Source organism: Erpetoichthys calabaricus, chromosome 14 (genome assembly GCF_900747795.2).
Source record: "Erpetoichthys calabaricus chromosome 14, fErpCal1.3, whole genome shotgun sequence".
NCBI lineage: Eukaryota > Metazoa > Chordata > Cladistia > Polypteriformes > Polypteridae > Erpetoichthys > Erpetoichthys calabaricus.
The window spans coordinates 43,467,186-43,487,278 of NC_041407.2; the positions used below are offsets into that span (position 1 = coordinate 43,467,186).

Genomic DNA, 20,093 nt, shown 5'->3' on the forward strand with positions numbered 1-20,093 from the left:
AACGTGAAATAAGTCAGCGAAATATTGCCAGAGAAAGTGAAAACCGACGTCTACAAAGGATGGAACAAGAAAATCGTAGACGTAGACAAGAGTCAGACAGTCAGCGGCAACAATGATTAACGACGCAACGTGAAAGTGACCAACGACGTTTAGCTAACGAAACCGACCAGGAGAGAAATGTTAGGCTTCAAATTCGACGTTCTATGTACCAAATGTCAAGACAACCACAACCTGAACTTGAAGGAATTGCACTTCGTCCATTCAACGAAAATGATGTTCCTGAACATTATTGTGGAGCAATGACAGAAATATGTCAATATTGTCAATCAACTAACTTTAAATTGGAAAGACCAAGTGATGGCAAATTTACATCTTGCTGCCATAAAGGAAAAGTTCAGCTTCCACTGTTGCATGATTATCCAGAAATGATGAAACAATTGATAACAAATACCCATGAACATTCCAAAAATTTCAAAGACAACATACGTTCATACAACAGTGCTCTTGCTTTTGCATCAATGGGAGCACAAGTTGAACACGTAGCGGGACGGGGACCATACTGCTACAAAATACATGGACAAATCTATCATAAAACCTCGACTTTGCACCCACCTAACGGTGAACCAAGAAAATTTGCTCAAATATATATTTTGGATGCGGAACAAGCACTACAACAACGCATGGGAATTTTAGAGAACGCTGGCTGTTTACCATCCGTAATGAAAAGTCTTGCTAACATTTTGAAAGAAATAAATTCGTATGCGGAAGCATACAAAATGATGAGAGATTTTGAGCAGGAAGAGATTAACAGAGCCAGGGAGGAAGGGAGACCAGAATGAGAAGTTTACATGTGGATCCACCGAGATAAGGCAAATGATCAAAGACGTTACAACGCTCCTACAGAAAATGAGATAGCAATTGTATTTCGAAGCAACAATGGTGAACCCCCATTTGAAAGAGATATTTCTGTCCACTCAAAGAATGCACCAATGCAAAATATATCAATCTTAATTCAGCACTGTGATCCCATGACTTACCCGATTTTGTTTCCATATGGGGACAAAGGATGGATAAGTGGAACGAAATTGGTAGGTGCTGTCAAGCGAGAAAACTTGACGCACCTCCAATATTATGCTTACCGATTGGCGACTCGAAATGAGTTCAAACCTATCTTCAGTGCTGGAAAACTATTCCAACAGTACGTGGTGGATGCGTATTGCAAGATAGAAGCTAATCAAATTCACTTCCATAGATCAAATCAAGCTCAACTCAGGAGCGATCTCTACTCTGGTTTAATGGACCACATAAATAATCTTGCAGAGAACAAAGGTGTAAAGCCTGGTACTATCTATATTTTGCCTTCAACATTTCAAGGAAGCCCTAGAGCTCATCAGCAGAACTTCCAAGACGCTATGGCCATTGTACGCAAGCACGGTGGACCTGATGTATTTATGACTATGACCATGAATCCAAAGTGTTGTGAAGTAATGGAAAACTTGAAGCCTGAAGAAAGACCAGAGGATAGACCTGATCTGGTTGCACGCAGTTTCAAGGAGAAACTTACAGCACTACTGCATGACTTATTCGTGAACAAAGTACTTGGAGTGGTGATCGCTCATGTTTATGTAATAGAATTTCAAAAATGTGGCTTACCACATTGTCACCTCCTGCTTTTTCTCAGACCTGACGATAAACCAAGAACTGTTGAAATTATTGACAAGTTGGTATGTTGTGAAATTCCAGATCCGGTCGAAAACCCGAGATTGTATGAAATCGTCAAGGCGACTATGGTTCAAGTACAACGCACATATTAATGTAGAAATTTGTGCAAGCATTAAAAGTGTGAAATACTTATTCAAATATGTTTACAAAGGACATGATCGAGCTAAACTAAAATTCGATTCAAAGGAAACACAACTTCACTGGAACGAACCTTCAAGGTTCCTCAACAGTAGATACATAAGTGCACCTGAAGCTATGTGGAGAATACGAGAAAATAAAATGCACCAACAGTCACACACAGTAATTCGACTTGCAGTACATCTGCCAAACCAACAAAGAGTAGTATTTCATGAAGGTAAAGAAGTTGAAACTCTTGAAAGAGAGGCGGGACGCAGAACCACATTGACAGCGTGGTTTGAATTGAATCAAACAAATGAGTCTGCACGGCAATACCTGTACCAAGACATACCAAGTCACTTTGTGTTCAATACAAAAACAACTTCATGGACTCCAAAAAAGACGGGCCACAACAATGTTATTAGCAGAATGTACTCTGTCAGTCCTTCTGATATGGAGAGATACTACTTAAGGCTGCTCCTTCTGCATGTAAGAGGTGCCCAGAGTTTTGATGATGTAAAAAGTGTTGACGGATTTGTTTACAATACGTTCAAAAAAGCAGCCCAAGTGAGAGGCCTGTTAAGAGACGATGCTGAATGGGAAAGATGTTTGACGGAAACGGAAACCGAACTCTTCCATATGCCAAGCAAGCTGAGAGAGCTGTTTGGAATTATATGTGCGTTGTGTCATCCAGCAGACCCAGCGACATTATGGGAGAAGCACAAAGATGCAATGACAGAAGACTTCATGCGAAGTCATCCTGCACCTGAAAGCGAACAGCTTGCTCTAATTGAGATTGAAAGTATTCTCAAAATTCATAACACAAGTTGTGCTGACAAAGGATTACCTGTACCAACTATGGTGTCAACACCTGAGATTCCAATCTTTGACATGCATGAAGAGGCCAGGTTAGGCGAAGAACTGGTTGCCCAGTTAAACCCAGAACAACTTAATGCATACCAACAAATTATGTTTGTGGATTACAGCTCAGCTTTTAATACAATCATTCCTGACATTCTCATCACCAAACTGGTCACTCTTGGCCTCCCTCCTCTCACATGTGTCTGGATAAAAGACTTTCTTACTAACCGGCTCCAGACTGTGAGACTCGGCCCCCACTACTCGTCCATTCGCACACTGGTACCCCGCAAGGCTGTGTGCTGAGCCCCCTTCTGTACTGTCTCTACACCCATGACTGCAGTCCGGCCCACAACGGCAACCTCATCGTCAAGTTTGCTGATGACACCACAGTGGTCGGACTCATCTTAAAGGGAGACGAGGCAGCTTACAGAGAGGAGGTCCTGAAGTTGGCAGCCTGGTGTTCAAAGAACAATCTGGCTCTGAACACCAGAAAAACCAAGGAGATCATTGTCGACTTCAGGAGGCACAGCACCGACCTAGCTCCCCTCTACATCAACGGCGAGTGTGTGGAGAGGGTCCATACCTTCCGGTTTCTTGGCGTCCTTATCTCCATTGACATCTCCTGGACAGACAATATCACAGCAGTCATCAAGAAGGCTCAGCAGCGGTTACACTTCCTGAGGGTCCTCAGAAAGCACAACCTGGACTCCAACCTGCTACTGACCTTCTACCGCTCGTCCATTGAGAGTCTGCTGACGTACTGTATCACAGTATGGTACGGCAGCTGCACCATGGCAGACAGGGAGAGGCTTCAGCGAGTAGTAAAGGCAGCACAGAAGATCATTGGCTGCCCTCTCCCCTCCTTGATGGACATTTACTTCTCCCGCTGCCTCAGCAGAGCAAAAAACAGCATCAAGGACAGCTCCCACCCTGGCTCTGATCTGTTTGACCTGCTGCCCTCAGGGAGGCGCTACAGGCGCATCACAACAAGGACAAACAGACTCAAGAACAGTTTTTTCCCAAAAGCCATAACCATTCTAAACTCACACATGCACTGACTACACAGTCTTACCCCCCAACCCCTGGACTTCCTTCTATCCTTCAACTGTGCAATATCCAATATCTAAATGGTACTGATAATAACTGTGTAATATCTGTATACTGTACAATATCATTACTCTCAGGGTCCAACATCCATTACTCACTGCACATGATCATCATTATTGTGCAATATTTAAATTATGTGCAATAACCCAATAGTGCAATAGTTATTTATTCTTTCCAGTATTTAAATAATGTGCAATAACTCGATTTTGTTATTATTCTTTCCATTTGTATGTAGCATCACAGAACTTTTTTTTTTTGCAACTTTTTGCACCATTTGTTTATTTGTTTATTTACTTGTTGTGTTCTACATATATGTCTGCACTGAAGGAGCTGCTTTTAATCTCATTGTACATGTGTATAGTGACAATAAAAGGCATTCTGTTCTATTCTATTCTATGACTGCTGTTGAAAACCTACAATCACGTGAAAGGTGCTTCTTCCTTGAAGGTCCTGGAGGAAGTGGAAAGTCGTTCGCATACAACGCTTTGGTACGTGTCTTGAGAGGAAAAGGAATCAACTACAAATGTGTAGCTTTGACTGGTATCGCAGCAGAACTCTTGCATGATGTAGCTACCGTACACTCTACATTTGGGGTGCCATTTAAAATCACTGAGACTTCGACCTCAAATATAACAGCAAGATCGTTCAAAGGACGAAGTCTTATTAACACTCAAGTGATTATATGGGACGAGTGCACAATGGCGTCGACACATTTGTTAGCACTGATCGATAGATTGCTCTGAGACTTGATGTACACACCTGACACTCCATTTGGAGGAAAGGTAGTGGTTTTGGGTGGACATTTCTGCCAGACACTTCCTGTTGTAAAAAGAGGCGACAGAGCCGCAATCATTGGAGCCTGTATTAAAAGAAGCCCATTATAGCAATATTTCAAAAAAATTTCATTTCATAAAAATATGCGAACGGATCCTGACCAACAGGCCTTTGCCGATTGGCTTCTGAAACTTGGAAACGATGAACTGTTGAACAGTGACAACTTAAGTACTGAAACTGTCGAAATTCCTTAACAATGTGTAGTTATGGGAGACTTAATTGACGAAGTATTTGGAAAGACAATTAAGTTAGACCAACCAGAAAGATTCAAGGACACAGCTATTCTATGTCCTAAGAATAAAGACACCTTGATGTTGAACGATGAAGTACTTAGACGTTTAGAAGGCGAAGCCAAAACATACTTCAGCGTAGATGAAATAAAAGTCACACAGAGTGGCGATGACGTTAACTACCCAATTGAATTTTTAAATTGTCTAACTCCGTCAGGATTGCCACCACACAAGTTGACACTGAAAGTTGGAGCAATTGTTATGTTGCTTAGAAACCTGAATGCGAAAAATGGGCTGTGCAATGGAACACGTTTAATTATAACTAGAATGCTTGAGCATGTGCTTGAAGCAAAAATTGTTACCTGAAAACGTGCAGGTGAAACTGTACTAATTCCAAGAATTGGCCTCGATATGATGGACGACTGTGAAATGCCATTTGACATGAACAGACGGCAGTTTCCCATACGACTAGCGTATGCGATAACTATCAACAAGTCACAAGGACAAACCCTCGAGGTTGTTGGAATATTAATTTCAGAACCAGTGTTTTCACATGGTCAATTGTATGCTGCCTTCTCCAGAGGCAAAGGCTTTAACAAAGTAAAGGTAAAGATTTTGAGCTCACAGACACAAGGCAAACTGTTTCCTGATGCAGACAAATATTTCACACAAAATATTGTATATCATGAGATTCTGGACACAGAACCTATGGAGACGTACCTTACTGACAACTTAGCCGACATTGATTGGGACAGTATTGATGACATGGTAGATGTCATGCAACATTTTGAAAATCAAGAAGAACCTAGCATCCCAACATGGGAAGACTATGATTTTGAAGGTCTCGAAGACGATGCGGAAGACGCCGCTTATGATTAACCATCCATAAGTCGTGCGAAGAGAACCAGAAATGCTCCTCCACCACCACCACATAATTACTATTAGGACAGTGATTCCGAGTAGGCCGTTCCTATCGAATCATTGTCCAAGGGTTTTGTTTTGTAATTTTATTTCCCTTATAAAAAATCATAATGCTGTGCGACGAAGGGCCCAGTTCACGACTGACAGCTGCGTTTAAACAGGGAGCCCTTCACAGACAACTTTAACACGTGCAACATAGTTGGGCGCACATGGCTAGTGTATATATATATATATATATATATATATATATATATATATATATATATAGCATTTTTAATGTAGGTTGATCATTTCGACCTGGTCATTTTAAAAGTAGCTCACAAGCCGAAGAAGTGTGGGCACCCCTGATCTACACCCATGTCTACTGTTGGATTTCTGGCTACTTGTCTCCCTTCAGACGTCACATCCGGGGACAATTTGCTTAGAGCTCTGGTTTTATTTACAGTACAGGAAGTATACACCTTTACTGCTGCCTCCGCCTAAGTGTGGAGTCCTGCGCTGAGCTTCTCCAGGCACTTCCTGCTGGTGGCCACGGGCCCCAGCAAGGTTCAGATTCCATGGTCCAAAACCGTGGCACTGCTGCAGGCACAGGGGGTACTGCCCTGTAGCGCTCTGGTCTCAATATGCTCTCTCCACCAGACCTTCTACTGTAGGAGCATCCCGGCCAGACAATGGTCCCAGCCATCTGCCATAATGTTTACAGAGAGCTAGTATTTATTGGATCCTTATATAGCAATGTCAACCTTTTCCTCAGTTAAATACACCCCTAAAGATTTCCACCTGATGTTCTAATAATTGAATTACAGTTTAGGCTATCTGAATCTGTCAGATATCCCAACAGACACTTTTTTGACACAGACAGGCATTTATACTTAAATGCATTCCATTTAAAACCTTTATAATTGGATAAGAAAAACTTTTAGGAGAGTCTGAATATTTCCTAAGGCTTAGAGTAATGTTTAATGGGATAACACCTCAATCATTAAATTGCGTTCACATTTCAGCTGTAAACATTCTAAGCAAACAGAAGGAGCCAACAGAAGTAACAATTTGCTGACAACAGAGATGCCTTTTAAATGTGCGAAACAGACACCTGGGAGTTTCAGGCTGCATTGCCTACTTGTCCCCTTTACTGTTATATGTGTATTTTAATTAAATCAACAGTTGTCAATACATACACAGTACCCCTGTGAATACACTGCCCTGTTCCTGACTAACAGCTCACAGCTTTTTGTGTAGGTTCTCAAGTAGCACACTTCCAATCTGTCACTTGTACAGGCAGCTGTGGCAGAATTTTTATGCTAGGAACATGTTTTTCTAATCAGTCTTTATAGTTGTCCCATGACAATCACAAGCCAGGAAAATAGCCATTTCAAAGAAATCCTTCCTGCCTCTCTTCAGCTAGTTTGGAGCTAAATATACAAAATTGATTTTCTAAATGAACTGCACTGCTGGCTGGCTGAGTGCTCTAACTTAAAGCATGCTGTGATTAGCAGGCAACTTGCTTCACTCTTTTGTAAAACTCAGCAGAAGCAGGGAGGGTCAGTATTGCTGACCTTTCTCTTTTTGTCTGAAGATGTGATGCACAAGAAACCCTGCTTCACAGCATTTTACAGAAGCCAGTATGTCTTAATGTCTCCTGGGTGTGATGCCAGGACCAAGCTGCTTTCTGCAAACTATTTAAATAGAATAATGTTTTTGTGATGTTCCCCTGTCATTGTGATAAGACAGCATTAGCTCTTTAAATGATTCTCAGCCTTCTCACCAGGTTTTCATTTTTTTATATTTTATAAATGTTTAACATAAAAGCTGAGTTAAAAGCAGATAAGGAGCTGGCATTTCTGTGAGTGAACCTCAGCATTCCTGTTGTTAGCAACTGTGAGCTAACAGTTGGTTTAACTTTTTGTTTTCAGTGTTTTCTTGTTTGTCTACTAGTCCTCTGTTTATGCATAACAGAGATTATAAAATACAACAGAGAAATAATTTCTTTTATAGTTGTTACTGAGTGATTGTCAGGATTTAGCTATGTGTCAGCTCTGCATTACCTGAAATTTTATTTGGCCCCTTCCCTCTGTATCTGCTGCCACTCAGTACTAATCAGGTTTGCTTTAGCAAAACTGGGCTGAAAGGGGTGAAAGACATTTAAAAGAAGAGACATGTTTAGTCTCCTGGCACTAACATTGTGCATTTACTTTTTATGAAAGCTTCTTGTCTGGTGTTTCTGTGCTTCTCTGTAATTTCATGCTTTTTCACCCTTGCTTGTTTATTCAGGTTTTTGCATTTAGAATTACGTTTTTGAAAATCTTTCGTATGTTTTGCCTGCCTTTATATATTTTATGGGCTGCTGTTTCTGTGTTTTGACATTCAAATATTGATCATTGATTTTTGTCTGTTTCTTATGGCAGTGTAATCTTCATTCAGCTCATCCTGGTATGCGTTCCAGTCCTATTTTATGCTCAAAGTCATGCTTTACAGGATTGCCATGGCACATTGATTCCCTGCATCTATTCTTTGTCTGTGGAGAGTCTGGTACCAAGGGGCTGTGTCATGTGTGCTGCCACTTCTATGGCTGTGGCAGGTCAATGTACACCGGAGAGTACACCAAAGAGAAGGAATATTATTAAAACTGTAAACACATAAAAGCTATATTTCATTTTCTTTAAAATTATTTAATATATTTTCATAGATATGAATACCAACTATGTCTTACTGGGAATGTTCTTCAAGGTCATGATCTCATACTTGAAGCCTAATGTGTCTCACAAAGGAATTATGATTTCCATGTACTATATGTATTGTACCTAACAGAGTTTCAGAGCAGTCAGTCTCCTTAAATAAAATATGAAGGAACTGCTCAAATAAGTACTATGTACTGACTTAATAGTCCTGCTGGGAGAGTTCACTGCCCACATTTTGAGTGCATGGCAGGAACAGATGACCTGATCAGCATGTGCTTGGTAAAGTGAGGATCATGTACTGATTGTACTAATTCAATTTGCCTTCGTAGTCATTTTTTCTGTTTGAAAAATGTATTTTCTAGTTTTACTCTGATCTATATCAGCCGGGACACCCCTGCAGCATATGTTCCAGGAGGGCAAGCATGGGAAACACAGTATCTCCCCCTGGACGCTAGATGGCAGCCTCCCTGGGTTGCAGCGGTGCCTCGGACTCCCCCAGGGCTTCATAGGGGTTGGAGTGTTGTGCAGCTCTGTTGGGTTCAGCAGGCACCGCCAGGGGGTGCTGCAGCAGGAGCTGCTGGACCCTTCTGGGCACTGGTTTAGCCACACCCGGAAGTGCAGCTGGATGTCGGCAATCAAGCACCTGGAGCACTTCTGGGTGCCCAATAAAAGAAGTCAGCAACCACCACTCAGTGGCCAGAGTCGGGTGGAGGAGGACAAGGTTGCCTGGGAGGAGTTGTGGTGCAGAGGAAGAGTGCGTTACTTTTGAGTGTTGGTGCTTTAGGACTGTATTGTGGCTGGACGTGCCCTCCAGCTACAGAAAAATAAAAGTTTATTTATTTTATATTAATTTATATATATACAGTGAACCCTCGTTCGAATATTTTCGCAGTTAGAATATAGAAAACCTGTTTACGACCTTCTAAATACATTTTTTAACATTATTAGAGCCCTCTAGACATGAAATAACACCCTTTAGTCACCATTACACTCGTATTACCCAATATATTAGACAAAATAAAAGAAAATAAGACATATTAGACGTTACAAATATCATATTATTATTATTGTACTGTACATTTAATTATACACACACACACACACACACACACACACACACACACACACACACACACACACACACACACACACACACACACGCACACACACACACACACAGTTCTTACACACAACCACTAACCTATGAAGGCACGAGCTCAGTAGGAGAGTCTTCAGGTTGTAAGCTGGAGCGCTGATCGCACCCTCAGAGGACACAGACGCCCCTGGGAAAACACCTGAAACAGCTGACAGTCTACCTTCACATTGCTCCTTACCCTTCTTACTTGCGCTATAACGCGCGATAAACCTCTCACGCGGTACTCCGCTTACTTAAAAGTATTGTGCAGCGTCTCTCAGCTTTGGAATTGGTTGTTTTGTTTCTCTCTCTCTCTCAGACATTCTCTGCTCCTGGCGGAACTGTCATCTCTGACTTGTCATGGAGCACGTTTAAACTTTTGAAAAGAGACAAATGTTTGTTTGCAGTGCTTTGAATAAAGTTCTTTTTTTTTCTACAACCTCCTGTGTCTCTGTGCAAATCTGTGACCCAAGCGTGACAAGGTGGTGCAGTATCTTCAGCAGGTGCGTCGTTGTCTTCTTCCACTGAAGGAGTACTAGGAGTAGGCAGTGGGTGTCTGGGTGTGCGGCTGAAGAACATCTTGATAGGCAGTTGCTGGCGCTGTTTTTTCATATGCGTGAGGAGGCTTTTGTAGGGTATTGCCATCTTTGATCATATCCAAGAGTTTCACCTTCTCCTGGATGGTAAGCATCTTCCTCCGGCGCTTAGTTTCACTGTCAGAAGGCTTAGAAAAAGCAGCACGTTTAGGAGCCATTGTGGGGCTTAGATAAAAGTTCTCAGAAAGCGCACGCGTAGTGATGTAAGCGTGTATGAGAAAAAATCACGATAGAGTGAAGCCGCGAAAGTCAAAGCATGATATAGCGAGGGATCACTGTGTATATATATATACATATATATATATATATATATATATATATATATATATATATGAATGTATATACTGTATATAATAATGCTCAAAGTCCTTTACTCTCTTCTGCCGCCTCCACTCCTCTCTTGCAAGCTCCATCCTCTTCCACCCGACTCCAGCTCCCCAAATGGAGAGAGGCGGCCCCTTTTATGTTGCACCTGGATGTGCTCCAGGTGTGCCCCGATGAACCTCCAGGTGTATTTGATTCTTCTTCTGGCAGCACTTCCTGATGTGGTGGAAGTGCTGCCATCCAGGGCTCCAGGATCATCCAGGTGCCCCCTGGCCCTGATGTAATCCAGGGGGGCTACCCTCTTGCACCCCAGGGAAGATATTGCCCCTTTCCTGGTCCTTCCCTTCTCCAGGCAAGGTCTTTGGTCGTCTGCCACAATATATATATACATATATATATATATATATATATATATATATATATATATATATATATATATATATATATATATATATATATACCTCGTAAGGTGATGCAAAGCTGCATACATCCAATGTTGTGTTCTCTTTGTACTGTTTGGCAGATGCTGTATCATATATATATAAATATATATATATATATATATATATATATATATATATATATATATATATATATATATACATATATATATATATTGTGGCAGACGACCAGCTATGGACTCTGGTCGCCACCCCCAGGCCGCTAGGAGGAGCCCTCCGGACAGCATATTCGTGCCCCGAGTTCCAGCAGGGCCTCATGGACTTTGTAGTGTTGTGACACAGCCCTGCTGGATACCTTGGGGGCCGCCAGGAGTCGCTGTAGGGGGGCTAGTGGGATCTTGCGTGCCCTATAACCCGGGAGTGCGCCTCAGTCACGTGACTGGAGGAAGCGACGTGCTCCCGGGATGAAGAAGAGGACTGTTTGCCCTGACCCGGAAGGAAATGGACTTGTGGGTTGTGCTTAGAACCACTTCCGGGTCAGGAGCTATAAAAGGACTATGGGTAAGCCCAGACATTTGAGCTGAGCTGGGAGGAAGGTGGGCTAAGTGTCTGGGCGAGGAGGTATTGGTTTATAGAGAGAGTTTATTGTTTATATGAGTGTGGAGTGGAGGGTGCTTGGTGCACTGTACGACAACAAAATAAATAGTGGTTGTACTTTTACCTCGTGTCTCGAGTGGTACCTGAGGGTTCGAGAGGTGGACGAGCGCTATATCTGCTACTATATATATATATATATATATATATATATATATGGAAGGGAAGGTCTGTGATACGGTTTGCGTATTTGCAGGTGGAGATCCACAAAGGGAGAAAAAATGAATCACGTATCATAAAGTAGTTTTTATTCCTGAGCTTTCAACCCCTGCCAGGGGTCTTCATCATCATCATCATCATCAGCAACGCTGTCAGAAGAAAGGACTCACTTTCATCGATCTACACGCATACTAAATCAACGGGACATACATTTAACTGGGACAATGTACAAGTAAAATTTAAGGCCAGCACTAAAAGTGCCAGAGAGCTGGCCGAATCTTGGCTATCAAATGAGAACGCCATCAACAGACACTTGGACATAAATCCAGCATATGCAAACTTAAGAAGAACATGTTCACAATAAATAAACTGTACACCCAATACCCCCCCCCCCCCACATCACACTGATTTAGCCACCCCCCCCACCCCCTCCACGCAATGTTTTGCTATATATTGCCTTTGATTCTTGTAAGTCTAAGCATTATCCTCTGATGAAGACCCCTGGCAGGAATAAAAACTACTTTATGATACGTGATTCATTTTTTCTCCCTTTGTGGATCTCCAGCTGCAAATATATGTATATATACATATATATATATATATATATATATATATATATATATATATATATATATATATATATATATATATATATATATATATAACTTTTGTTTCCACTGCTGTCCTTGAGTACACAATTCACTTTCAGTTAAATAATGATTAATGTATCCAAGGGCACAGTAGAAATTAAGCAGAACAATTAAGGCAGAAGTCAGGCAGCACATCTTCCACGCTGCTTTGGAAAACTGGAATAAACTACCAAAACCCTACTTAATTTTAAAAAGAATATATTTGTTTGTGTTTGTTTATTTAATTGGTATGACAGAAATATCATCAATCCACCAGTTTGTAGTTTAATTTCTCTTTCATTCTACCATTTTGTTTTGATTCTGGGTGCCTGTTATGTCTGCCACCTATAAAAGATGGCAGCTCCAATTACTCAGTGTCCAAACTTTCTATTCTTTTCATTAATAGCAAATCCATTTTTATCAACAGTTGCTGGCAAATGCAACAACTTTCCATAAGGACTATGAAGTAGTATTAAGTTATGTAATAAAAGTACAGTATTATTTCTAATACTGTACTTTTATTATTTTTATTTTTACCAATGAGTCTTTTCCTTATTTAGGTTGAGGAAGTTACTACTCATCCATTGAGAAATACAAGTTAAACATTGAATCAAAGGAATCAAAGAGTTAGGTGTTACAGATAAGTAAAGTGGTATGTCATTTTCAAAGATGTGGTACGCCACCTTTGTTTTGATATAATATGACATAATGGGAGCATGTAGATTGAAAATAACAGCAGGCACAAATAAATCCTGGTGGTATGCTGTTGATTGAGGCATGGTGACATAGCTCAGAATCAGATACTGTATATGAGCAAAAAAATCAGTCTAGCATGTTTGGCAGATTTTTCCCTAACCCTTAAGTACACTTAAAAGGCCATTGCACAGTCATAATCCACTAAAAATAGTTTAGTTCTTCCTTCCTCTTTGACTTCAATACATTCTGTGGAGTTTGGCAAATATTTCTGTGATTTATCTGAACTCCGAAAGAAGCTAATTTAGCAGTGGTTGCTGATCACTAGTCAGCATTAACCTGCAGGTCATTTACTACTTTAACCAGTGCATTTTTCACAGAATACACTTGAGCTCCATATGTGCAAAGCATTCAATCATTCAAATTAAAATGCTTTATCAAATGCATTTGTCTCATTTAAAATTTTCCAAAATGTTTCCAGGACAAGATTCAACCTGTGAATGTTGCAATGTAGCTCAAGCAACCCAGAAAAACGCACCCAGACCATCACAGAATATGAGAAGGTAAATACAACCTCAGCAACAAGTAATGTGTCCCTTCCTGACAAGCTAAACAATTTTTATGGTTGTTTTGATCAGGACAATAAAATACTTGCAACCAAAACTGCCCCTCCCCAGGTGACCAGCCCCTCAGACTTACCACCTCTGCTGTTCAATCTGCACTAAGCAAATTGAATGCACTCAAGGCTGCTGGTCTCGATGGCATACCTGGGCCTGCACTGGGCAACTGTCTGAGGTCTTCAGTAACATTTCAACCTGTTTTTGGCCCAGGCTGTCATCCCTGCGTGCCTTTAGTCTACTACGATTGTACCGGTGCCAAAACTATCCTATCTAGGGAGCCTGAATGAATATGGCCCTGTTGCACTCAGCCCCATCATTACGAAGTGCTTTGAGAGACTGGTTCTGGCCCACCACAAATTCAGTCTACCTCCCACACTACATCCCCACCGGTTTGCCTATCCTCTCAATAGGTCAATGAAGGATACCATATCCTCAGCTCTTCATTCAGCCCTGACAACACCCGGATAAAAACAATTCCTATGTCAGGATGTTATTTGTTGATTTTAGCTCTGCATTTAACACCAACATCCTCTACAATGTGGTAAATAAACTCAGCAACCTCTGCATCAGCACCTCTCTTTGTAATTGGACACTGGACTTTCTAACCGACAGACCCTATTCTGTCAGGTTACACAACCATACATCCTCTACCCTGATTCTGAATGCTGGTGTTCCACAGGGCGGTGTGCTCAGCCCAATCCTCTACTCCCTTTTCACCAATGACTGTGTCCCTTTATATGGCTCCAATTCCAACATAAAGTCTGCAAACAACATCACGGTAATGGGACTGATCAGTGACAGAAATTAGTCAACCTACAGAGAGAAGATTTAGCACCTAGCAACATGATGTGCTGAGAATAATCTCTCCATCAGCTCCAAGAAGACCAAGGAGTTCATGATGGATTACAGGAAAACTAATAGCAATAGACACACTTCCATCCATATAAATGGGGCTGAGGTGGAGTGTGTTTCCAGCTTCAAATTCCTGGATGCTCACATCTCTGAGGACCTTTCATGGATCATAAATTCTTCAAGTCTGGTTAAAAAAGGGCAACAGTGACTTTACTTTCTGCAGAGGCTAAAGAGAAACCTGCCTTTCTCCTCAGATTCTGTTGAACTTTTACTGCTGCACTGTTGAGAGCATATTGACAAACTGCATTACGGTGTGGTATGGCAATTGCTCTGTAGCTGACAAGAAGGCCGTTCAATGGGTAGTGAAAACAGCCCAGAATATCATTGGCATCCTGGTGCCGACTATTGCTAACCTGGAGCATACACGGTTTGTGTGATGGGTTCCCGGCATTATCAAGGATGCTTCTCACCTCAACCATAGATGGTTTACCCTCCTCCCATTAGGGAGGCACTACAGGAGCCTTTGGTCCCACACCAGCAGGCTCAGGAAAAGTTTCTTTCCTACCTTCATTACCTATCTGAACTCTCAGCCCTTTCCACTCAAAGCTGACCTTTTGTTTTTTTGTTTTTTTTTTATCTTTAATTGAATTTATTAAAAGCATATAACATTCCATACAATCAAGTCAAACTTAACAAAACTAAATTCAAATCAACCCCCAGCCATGAGAAAGAGAGGAAGGCCAACAGTCAGAGCAAAACTGTTGAGTAGTAAAGAAGAGAAATGAGTCTTTTCCCTAAATATAAATGCTTAGTCTAAAATGTTATTGATTAGTTCCTGCCAGATTTGAAAAAAGATTTGAACAGATCCTTTAAATGGGAACTTGATTTTTCCAGTTTCAAATAGTATATAACATCAGTTACCCACTGACTTAAAAGTGGTGGGTTAGGATTCTTCCAGTTGAGTAAGATAAGTCTAGTGCCAATAGTGTAGTAAAGGCAATTACAGTTTGTTTGTCCTTCTCCACTTTAAGCCTATCTGGAAGTACACCAAACACACCTGTTAGTGGATTAGGAGGGATTGTGACACCAAGGCTGTCTGAAAGGCATTTCAAAATTTTTATTCAGAATGATGTTAATTTGGTATATGCCCAAAACATGTGACCCAGTGAAGCTGGAGCTTGATTGCAATGTTTTCAGGTTGGGTCTTGCCCTGGAAACATTTAAATGTTGCCATGCATGTGTGTCTGTAGACCACTGTCCGGGCTGATCACCGGTATTTTAATAATTGCATCAGGTCAAGAGGGGACACTGGTGCTAAATTTTTCATCTCTTATTCCCACCACAGCACAGACAAGACGCCTGGTGAGGGAAATTGACTCTGCCTCTTCAGGTCCCCAAGCTATAAATCCTGCTGCTGATGGGAGAAGGCATTCAGTCTTGCACCAAACCCAAGACAGGATGGAGTTACCTTTTGAAAACTATGACCTTATTTAGCCCGATGCCAATATTTTGTGGATGCTCTCTGTTGGGTGCATAGCAGCCCTAATTTTTGTTTCTGCTAAAGAAAATATTTTTGTTAGAATTAAACTGGAACAACCGGTTTGGCACCTGAACAGTTTCCAGTGGCTATTTGTAGTTCCTTCACTCAACCACAATGTCCATAAACAAAAAAAAGGACTCAGTTAGCTTGCTGCAGACATGTATTCTATAGTGCATTATCAGGGCCATTTCTTGATATAAACAAGCTAAGTGACCATAAACAATGAGACCCTAATCCACACAGATAAAACAGTGTTTTTGCACTTAATCCATAAAATAGGTATACCACAAATTACTAGAAACATCCCTTTGCACAATAAATGAATTGCCATTGAACCAGCTAGGCTTTGATTTTTTCAGACTGTTAAATTATTTTGGGAGGATGATGGAAGAATGTGAATTAGGAAGTTTGCTGCCGTTCCATATTCTTCAAGGATGCATCTGGATTTATGCTATTTTTTTACTTTGTAAGTATATCATTTTAGTGCTAGGTATTTTTTTAAGCAAGTGAGCCCATCACTCTGAAAAATGTATCATTCACTTCACATTAATTTTTGGATTAACTGAATTTGTAAAACCTCCTCCAAGCTGCACCAATGTGTGTCACCCATTAATGACTTTATCTGAACATTTGTTAATTGGCATGATCTTTTCTGAGTCAAGCAGCTTTTGTAGATTTCCTGAGCATTTGAATGGCCATGTGTTGCCATCTTTCCTCATACAGAGTAGGCCATATGCCCTACTCAATGTGTTGCTCAAGGACAACATTGAATTCAAATGTTGTCCACCCCCTGGAGTCTCTGAATGGTGTCTGATTGATCAAGTGAGCTTACAATTGTACCCTTTCTACTCTGGTTGATTTTTTTATGCTTTAACAAGTCTTTGTGAGTGAAAGAATCATTAGCTTGTTCTTCTACCAATACCAGTAGCCATAATACCCTTCCAGATACAGCATGGGTACAGATTTATGTCATGAGTGTCTTCTTGAAGGGTCTGTGTCAAATCTTTTTAAGCTCTGTGGTAAACATTTAATCTCATCAGCAATGCTGGGCGGTTCTATACTTTTCTCTTCATTTCAAAAATTCTAGATACAAAATGAATATTTGTGATCTTTCACTCCTGTTTGTCCTGTTCAGTTAGCCAGACCCCTTCACACAAAACTTTGCACGTTGGCCTCCATTCTCTTTCTTAAGGAGGTGAAGTCAACACCCTGGAAGTGTTAACTCAACTACCCATTTCTGGACTAAACCATTTTGCTATGTGTAACTAATCTTCACTTTTTCGTGAGATTCTCTAGTAGTCTGACATGGAACTCTTACCTTGAGAGGTTCCTGAACACAGAATATAAGGTTCCCTGTCTTCTTCTCTGTGCTCTTTGCAGTCTCCTTTTTTTGCTTCTCTCTTGAGGGATGAGGCACCTTTAGTTTTTTTCCCCCTATTTCTGCTAGTGCCTGCATTGCCTAAAGCAAGATGTTATTCCTGTTTTGTCGATTGTGCTGCTTTTCCCTGTGTTAACCATGAGAGTCCTCTGGGTGGTTTCCAAATTTTTTACTTCACTTGAATTCCTCTATTTCCTCAGCAGCAATAGGCAATTCATTGTCTTCAGTTTTATAAACTTTACAAACCTACTGCTAACTTCTTTCCTTAGTTATTAATCTATGTGTAAATCTAATCTGAAACAAATTGAGTTTGATTTAAACAGGGAAAAACACAGGACAGAAGAACAAACAGACAGACACCTGAAACTTTACCTTGTACCTTATCTAACTATGGGGCAACTTACCTGCATGCATCCAGTTTTTCACATTCCCTCTCCTCATCTGTCTTATAAGGCTGCTTGTTCAAACTGAAAACAGTCTTACTTCCCCCTCTTGCTTCTGTTTAAATGTTTCTAGTCCTGGGGGAATATTATGCCCTATCTTGAAATATCTTCAGAGCTATCCACAGAATCATTTCCAGGGTCATCACAGTGCCCTTTTTGCAGCCCCAATGTACCTTTGCCTATAAAATGATGCTCTTTTAAAAGTCTAGGGAGATGAGTAGAAGATTCTTTACTGGTGTCTGCAAACCTGTGCCATAAGGCATGGATTGTAAATTGTCACCCTTTGGTAAAAAACTCAATGGGCCAAAACATCACATTGCAATGTTTAGCCAAGGCACACTTACCAAGTCAAATGAGGTTTTGGACCATCTCCAGTCTGGTACACTATGTATCACTTTTTTGATCCTTGGTCTGAAACCTGTACTCAGACATTGAAACTGCACCCTTGAGGTTGAAAAATCAGAAACAATATCTATATATTGTAACGATTAGCAATAGGCTGCCAGGGAAGATGGGAAGCTAAAGGGTTATGAGACAGGGAAATGCCAAATAAGAGAAATTCACATAGTGATTGAAGATTCTCACTTTCAGTGATTGATGGGCTCTGTGATTCAGCAGTGTGTACTGAGAGAAGATTTTTCTTGGCGCACTAATTTTAGTAAGATGTTCCATGTGATGGGCGGCACAGTGGCGCAGATCCCGCAGTTGGGAGATCTGGGGACCTGGGTTCGATTCCCGGGTCCTCCCTGCGTGGAGTTTGCATGTTCTCCCCGTGTCTGCGTGGGTTTCCTCCGGGCGCTCCGGTTTCCTCCCACATTCCAAAGACATGCAGGTTAGGTGGATTGGCGATTCTAAATTGGCCCTAGTGTGTGCTTGGTGAGTGGGTGTGTTTGTGTGTGTCCTGCGGTGGGTTGGCGCCCTGCCCGGGATTGGTTCCTGCCTTGTGCCCTGTGTTGGCTGGGATTGGCTCCAGCAGACCCCCGCGACCCTGTGTTCGGATTCAGTGGGTTGGAAAATGGATGGATGTTTAAATATAGATCAAAACCTGTTATGTCCACATATGATGTAATAAGGATAAAATATTTGATGGTGTGTATACTCACTTGTTCACATGAGTGTATGTGCAGTCAGGCACTCATAGATAGATAGATAGATAGATAGATAGATAGATAGATAGATAGATAGATAGATAGATAGATAGATAGATAGATAGATAGATAGATAGATAGATAGATAGAGAATGCACTAAATAAATACAATTTACTTTTAAACTAGAACTTTAAATATCTTCTTTCTTATCTTTCTACAGGTGATTTCAAAGTGTGTGTAGTTTGGAGTGTGGAAGGTTATAAAGAGCAGCAATTCAAAAGTTCCCGGGTTAAGCAGGTCAGCAGCAGGGTCCTGCAGTAGTATGGTCTCAAAATGTCACCATGTATTAAGAACTTTTGCAAATTTAAGATATTATTTTGATGCAATAAACAGAGTTTACTTTAAAAAACTGAGTTTGAATTTACTCAAAACAATTGAGGAAATTCACTGATTCAAATGCAATTTTATGTTGCATTGACCATATGCAAAAATTAAGTAGAATAGACTAAACATTTCTCTTTGTCATTTAATGACCAATGTTGTTTTAACTTAGTGTTTGAAGTTAAAATAACTATGTCAAGCGTTTCATTTTTTATAAAATCTAGTTAAGTTTATTCATTGAAAGTTTCATTTAACTTACTTATTAAAATATTGCACTGTTAGTCAACTTTAATTCCCCAAGAAACTGCTAAGGTAGAGACTTTGGGTGGGATGTTCTTCAATTTATCTTTTGCAATAGGCCAGTATTAGCACAAAACAGCCATAACAAGGACAAAGATTTTAAACAAATATTTCTTTACTTTGGTAAAGTTCTTTATAAAAGCAATGCTTTGAGGCAAATGCACCAGAAAAAAAATATTCCATATATAATGTCCATAACAGCAATTATTGAAAATAATCATTTGTGTTTGATTTGGAAAAGGCATATATACAGTAACTGCAGGGTTTGGTTCCTGCCTTGTGCCCTGTGTTGCTGGGATTGGCTCCTGCGTTCGGATTCAGCGGGTTGGAAAATGGATGGATGGATATATACAGTAGGCATGGTAAAACTAATGCATCTATTTAAGTACAAAAGGTACTATGTACAACTTACATGATACTTACATTCGA

The 20,093-nt window shown here is 40.7% G+C and overlaps 1 protein-coding gene across 1 annotated transcript; it reads left to right on the top strand.

The window, feature by feature from the left end:
* Positions 1–848: 848 nt before the first annotated feature.
* Positions 849–1,814, top strand: LOC114665257 (uncharacterized). The gene has a single exon (XM_028819722.1). The coding sequence runs from the start codon at positions 849–851 to the stop codon at positions 1,812–1,814; it is 966 nt and encodes a 321-aa protein (XP_028675555.1).
* Positions 1,815–20,093: the final 18,279 nt, after the last annotated feature.

Coding starts and splice junctions, on each gene's coding strand:
- LOC114665257 (XM_028819722.1), top strand. CDS start 849: ATGTGGATCCACCGAGATAAGGCAAATGATCAAAGACGTTACAACGCT.